General features: G+C 37.7%; 1 protein-coding gene and 1 long non-coding RNA gene across 2 annotated transcripts; both read right to left on the bottom strand.

Moving 5' to 3' along the window:
* Window positions 1-889: 889 nt before the first annotated feature.
* Window positions 890-2,771, bottom strand: LOC134868618 (uncharacterized). Its single transcript, XR_010166297.1, has 2 exons — window positions 2,284-2,771; window positions 890-2,124 (listed from the first exon to the last, which is right to left on the bottom strand). It is a non-coding gene; the product is annotated as an uncharacterized LOC134868618 (long non-coding RNA).
* Window positions 2,772-2,904: 133 nt separating this feature from the next.
* gsdf (gonadal somatic cell derived factor) lies at window positions 2,905-6,360 on the bottom strand. The gene is made up of 5 exons (XM_063888950.1): window positions 6,132-6,360; window positions 5,376-5,533; window positions 5,210-5,302; window positions 4,986-5,110; window positions 2,905-4,319 (listed from the first exon to the last, which is right to left on the bottom strand). The coding sequence occupies exons 1-5, from the start codon at window positions 6,251-6,253 to the stop codon at window positions 4,176-4,178; spliced, it is 642 nt and encodes a 213-aa protein (XP_063745020.1). The 5' UTR covers window positions 6,254-6,360; the 3' UTR covers window positions 2,905-4,175.
* Window positions 6,361-6,382: the final 22 nt, after the last annotated feature.

Raw genomic sequence — 6,382 nt, 5'->3', positions numbered from 1 at the left:
GTATTTAATAATTCACTTAAAGATTAAGTTGTATGCCAAATGAATTATATCATGGGTGGGGGGGGGGGATATACAGTCCAAATGTGTTGTCTAAATCAAAGAACTCAAAGACATTTAAAAGAAACATGACCTTGCTTTTGCACAGAGACAGACAAACACAGAAACACACACACACACACACACACACACACACACACACACACACACACACACACACACACACACACACACACACACACACACACACACACACACGATACTGCTCAGTCACAAGTGTGCAGGACTGAAGTTTGAGACTTTTAGTAGTTTGAATGATAACCAGTAGGTGGTACTAGTTTCCTGTAAATAAAATAGTGGTTCCCAACCTTTTTCCTTAAGTGGTCCCTTTTCTTTCATTGAGTTATGACCCCTGATTGAGAGACACATTTTATGGATATTTCATATTATATTTAATGTAGAGAAGAAAAACAACCGATAAACTTTCCAATCAACCAAAGTAGTTAAGATAATATAGCTGTACGATTGTGTAAAACAAGGGCTTTACTGTAGACACATTTGGAGCAGAAAGAGCTGTTTTTTTTTGTTTTTGAATGAACTCCTGAAATGTAAATTTGTCTGAATGATGCCTATAAATATATGTTTTACATTTGAACTGATAAGACATGCGTAATATAGGTAATGCTTGCTGATTTGTCTAGGTTATTCTAACCACATACCTTTCTAAAGCAGGACAAGATGTTGGCAGGGAGGTAAGGTATTCGGTCCTTCACTCTGCCCTCAACCTGGAAGATTATTTCAAAATGTGAATATAATAAATAATAATCCAAACTAATAAAATAGAACAAAAATAACCAACCATATTTAGTTTTTACAGACATAAATGAAATCCTAAAATACAAGTAAACTTTATTTAATAAAAAGCTGGGTTTTTTTTATTATAAATGGATGAACATTATATTACCAGAGCAGCAAATACTCACATACAAGTACACATATGACAATATAACATTATTCCAATCTAATTTATTTGCAATTTTTTATTGCTTAACAAAGCTGGTTTCACACATTTAGAGTGATCCACATGCTCTTCTGTGGTCAAACGCCATCAAATACTTTCACAACTAAAACAATTAAGTTTAAAATCACATAAATCAAGCTTTAACAATATCATACAAAACTTGCTGAGAGTTGCTTTCAAGCGTAGTTTCAACTACTGTACTCAAACATACAATTAAGCTACTTGTATTATTCATTTAATGATCCCTTTTCTTCTATATTGTACTTATTAGCCCTATACAATTGTTTGACACCTACTAGTTATTAGTTATTTTAGAAATAAAGATGTTTGCATGCAAAACATAAAAATATCTTATAAAATATGATGTCTCAAACTTTTGACAGCTGATAAATTGACAACAACAATGTTTGTTGTCTGTCATTTAACAAAAAATAAAATCAATTTATGTTTTTGGGGGCTTTTTTGGCTTTTCTATGCCTTTGTCCAATAGTTATAGGTTTGGACTTGTAAAACCAAACAATCACTCAATGAATCTAGAAAACCATCAGGAGCTAAATCCATAATGAAATAGCTCAAAAGTCAACAAATTGCAAAGTGCTGGTTACACATTAATGAATGAGATGTTAAAAATACAATGATATCAAATCGCACTTTAACTTAGGTAACATGCTTAATGCAGGACTGAGTATGTGTACAGTATGCATTAGTTATTTAACTTTAGTAAAATATATGGGTATTTTATCCATCACCTCCTAGGTTGATCTGATTTGGTTTTCTCTCCCAGAAGGTGACCAGAAAAGGAGGACATTTGAGAACCTGGTCCCACACAACACCTCCCGGGGAAACAACCTGTACGCAGAAAGAGTTCCCCGTCTTCTCCGTACTGAATTGTGGCGTCACGTCGTATTGGAGGCCACAGTCGTCTGCAATTGTGGTGGAGCTGTTGTGTGCGAGTAGTGTGGTGGCAGAAGGGACAGTGGATTTCACTTCAAGCAGCTCATGTCCAACTACAGATACATCCACAGGCACCACCACGTAGGCATGCACAAAGCTTTCTCCAATGTTGCACTTTAGCTCCGTAGACCAACAGTATTCCCCGAGGTCTCCTAGGAAGAGAGACTATTTTATGAAGGGCTTTACACATCAGATGTGTCACATAAAACAGTGAGACAGCGATGGACTGACATAAGAAGACCATTTTCACTACTGATATCCGTCTCCACATTTAGTCAAGGACAGTTAAAAATGTAACTGAGATGCCTTACCTTCCGTGCAAAGTGACAGCCGTATGTTATGGTGGTCTTGAAGTCGAATTTTCTTATGGTAGGTAGTCTCAGTGCACTCGATCAAACAGTTTGATAAGGGTCTACTGGAGTCCTGGCCGGGGAGCAGTTTCACCAACCCTTCCCTCTCTGCACAATTAGCTGCCCATGCAGCCAGCAGAAGGGGGGACAGTATGCCAAAAAACACCCACAAAGTGAAATATGTTGACATTTTGTCCAGTATCAATAACACATTAAATTACTTGTTGAGCTATTGGCCCAGATCGTCTTGTCCTCTTGTGGGATAGTTGTTGTCCTGAATCAATATCTTGCTTGCACAACTTGATAACCATAGGATAAGATTCGACTTCAGCCAGGAAAAAACGTATACAAATGTTGAGTACAAATGCATACAGAGCAGCTATAAACGTTCAAGGCTTTCAGAAGTGCGCAACAAGTTGCTCTTACCCTGAAATTTATATTTATATCCTCCAGGTTATATTCCTCCCTCTAGAATGTGAAACCCCTAAAGGCTGGACTAAGGAAAGGCTTTACTGAAAATAATGATCAACAATCGTAGTCCATAATAAATGTTTTTAGGAAAAACAACTGAGAGCAAAAAACTGATGATTCTAATAATCTTTATTCAAAAGTTTGGGAGCAAAAAATCAGGAAATTGGTACAAATGATTAGAATACCATAGCAGTTTCATTAGCACAATACAATACTTTGTATGAGATCTAAATACATAGATTAAGTTGAGGTGCTATGTCAATATAATAAGTAATAGTTGAAAAATAAAATAAAGTACATGGTGAGGTAATTTTGTAAAGTCAGTTGTAGACAAAAGCATAAAAAAATGATAAACTGAGAACTATAGCAAGTTAAATGCATATGATGGAAAACAAGAACTCTGCTGTTAAAAATGTAACATTGTAAAGGACATTTTATTTAAATCAAACAACATTTGTTGTGTTCATTTATGAAAATATAATATAAAAGACAAGGAAAAAACTGTTTAAGGTAAAAAATAAAAAAAAAACAAGCTGAACAACATCAAACCTATGATCTCATGGCATATCTCAAAGAAGATTTGTCTAGAAAAAGTAGTTTTTAAATGTAATTTTATACCTCGTTGTAATTATGATTCATTCCAAATGTTTATTCCAAAAGTCTGTTTTCGGGGGTTGCAATGTTGGGTTTATCCTTTCTACAAGTTGAAACATGAAAATGGAGCAGGGCTAATAGAAAGCACAATACAGATGATGTCCGTACCCAGGAAAAAATGATATGAAATTTAATATGTTTAGGAGTAGAGAATTGTTGTCATATATGTATATTATTATTATTAATTTACCACATGAAAAAAAAAAAGAATTAAATTTGCCTTTTGAATTAAATTGCCCAAGAAAGGAGTTGTTCACAGATGAGAGGAAACAACTGGTCTGAGTAAGGATTTGGCTCTGCACAGTCTCACATTTTTGTTAGGAACACTCTGTAACAGTTAGCTGTTAGTGTTTCACTTCCAGCTCTCTGTAGCTCTTGGTGCAAGATAAATACTTGGGCTTATCTACAGAAATGCATTCTTATGGTTATGCAGTATCATTATCATCATCAAAATCATCAGCAGTTAACCTCTAAAATAATAATTGATCAGATTTATGTTTGGCTGGCTCAACAGATGTATGCTCTTGTTTGAAAGGAGAAACAGGAATGCAAAACCGAGGGAGACTTTGCTTTGGTTCCCACACTGGGTGCTGAATACACACTGAAAGGACCTAAGATAAGTATGTTGAGAGAAGATTGGCCAGTATAAAATGTAAAACTACCTTTTCTTCATTTTGTGTGAGTGTGTGCACCAGGTGGCTCCCATACAAAGGACTATTAAACAAACTTTACTTTGTGCCCAGGTGCTGGAGGTTGCTAGGCCCACACCCGCAGCTACTGGCCAGCTGCATGGAGGAGATGAAAAGGGTGCTGAACTCATCCACGTAGAGAACAGGCACCGTTTGGAGGGAGATGGGCTGACAACATGGCGTCTGGAGAGGAAAAAAGAGAGGAGGAGTTTAAGATGTAATGTTGGGTAACACAGTTAGAACAAAAAAGTATGTGAAGAACTGTGAATATTTTCTTGAAACAAATGTGTTGCATGGTATAGTGGAGGTGTTACACAAAAAGTAAAGAAATGAGTAGAAAAGTGTAGATTAATAAAATATAAAATTACAAAAGGTAAAAACAAAATTACGAATGCATGTTTCCAAGGTGTTTCATTTAAAACACAGAGTCTAGATCTTAGTTGTATTTTTTCTTTTGTAACGTTACTTATAAGATTGCATAAAAATGGTGCAACAATTTCTGTTTCCTCAGCACGTACACTTCATTCATTTGGGATTGACCAGACTTTTGGGAGTGTCCAAGCTTATATTTGGCGCATTTGTATATTTGTGTTGGCAGATTGAGAAAACAGGCTTATCTATTGGCAGCTGTTTTACCTCCTGAGCAAACACAAGGCAAACTATTTGGTGTTTGTAGCTCCAAAGCAACTGAGGCAAAGAGGTGAAAAAAGAACTTAATGAACGTAGGACTGGAGAAGAGGAAGCAAGTACAATAAACAAAGCTGTACATTTAACACTAAATCAGTTTAACGTAAAGGTAATTGGGGTTTGAGGACATTTATTCCGCTCTTCAAACATAGAGACTTATACCTGAGGGACATCATCACTGTTGTCGGATGGTGGACATTGCACAGGGTGCCCTGCAGGGTTGCAGAGTGCACACTGGACGATGGTAAGGCTGGCAGGATGGATCACCCAGTTGTCCCAACCCAGATCTGAAACACATAATAATGGATATTTTAGTACATGCATTTATACTTTTCTGCATGCCAATTTGCATGCATACATGAACACATGCACACATTGGTGCATACCTTTCATGAAGATCTCAGAGGCAATGGAACAGCACTTCAGGCCTGTACTGTTTCCACCATCAGGTGACACAGAGTTGCCAGAGGCCACTGGAACTGTAAGGACAAAAACACTTTCAATTCAGTTTGACTGTGAAAACCACTTAAGATTAAACATAAAGCTACATACCCCCATTGTCCTTCACTCTGTGAGCAATGGAGCCGAAGGTGGTCCTCCATTGCTCTCCGATACCGTCCAGCCCACCAGCAGGCAGCTGTGGCTCAGCCTGCAAGTTGAGGCCATCGAGGAGTCTCTTTCTGATGGACTGCAATGACACCCCCGAGCACCTAAACATCACATATAAGGTGATTTTTAAATTGCATGATGATTAAAAAGGATTACAGAGAAAAATAGAAGAAATGCTGGACATTATAAAAAAATCTGTATTGTGCCAATCAAGACTAAAAGAGCGTATTTGTTAGCAGCTGCATATGCCAGACATGTACTCTCTTAATAACCTCAATAAACTTTGGGACCGTTTCTTAGGCATACACCATGTAAAGAAATTCCTTTGTGGAAGAATGATTGATGACACTGTTGAAACTTAATTAGAACAGCATGTTACATCTCTGCAAACTCGCACACACACACACACAGCCAAATGACACAGAGGGTGTGTGCTCCTCCATGGAGATGACTGCTTGCAGTTAAAAAATAATTAGAAACACATTTGAAAGTGGGGTGGACACAAACGTGATTTTGAAAAATGGGGGGGGACATGTACCCCCTGTCCCCAGTGGAAATTACACCCACAGCTAACAAACGCAGAATAATATGTAGGTACCAAAACGCTGTAAAACATTGACAACGTTTTTTTCAAATAGCGCTATTAGAAATCAAACACATTGAACTTTAAACACAGGGAACAGTTAGGTTGGTACTGACCTGTGCTGCGTTACAGGAGAGTTCGCAGGGGCAGGAGAATCTTCCTTGGATGGCTGCAAAACAAATGCAATCACCATTGAGGTGCCCAGAAGCATCGTCATGACAATACACGTAAAGGACATGGTGCATGGGCCAGACGGTCAATCTTTGAATCAACTGCTTTCAGATTCGGACTTGCGGCAGACTAAGGTTGGCTCTGGTTGGAGGAGAAGATAGGAGTGACCAGACAGTGATGCTGCTCGAGGTATTGT

The sequence above is a fragment of the Eleginops maclovinus genome, chromosome 8 (genome assembly GCF_036324505.1).
Source record: "Eleginops maclovinus isolate JMC-PN-2008 ecotype Puerto Natales chromosome 8, JC_Emac_rtc_rv5, whole genome shotgun sequence".
Lineage (NCBI taxonomy): Eukaryota > Metazoa > Chordata > Actinopteri > Perciformes > Eleginopidae > Eleginops > Eleginops maclovinus.
Note: the sequence above shows the minus strand (reverse complement) of the source record. Positions and strands in the feature narration are given on the sequence as shown.

Excerpts from the sequence above, each read along its gene's own strand:
- gsdf (XM_063888950.1), bottom strand. The coding sequence starts at position 6,253 with ATGTCCTTTACGTGTATTGTCATGACGATGCTTCTGGGCACCTCAATG. Across the intron at positions 5,534-6,131 it reads TCTCCTGTAACGCAGCACAG|GTGCTCGGGGGTGTCATTGC; the intron begins GTCAGTACCAAC and ends TGTGATGTTTAG. Across the intron at positions 4,320-4,985 it reads ACAGTGATGATGTCCCTCAG|ACGCCATGTTGTCAGCCCAT; the intron begins GTATAAGTCTCT and ends TTTCCTCTCCAG.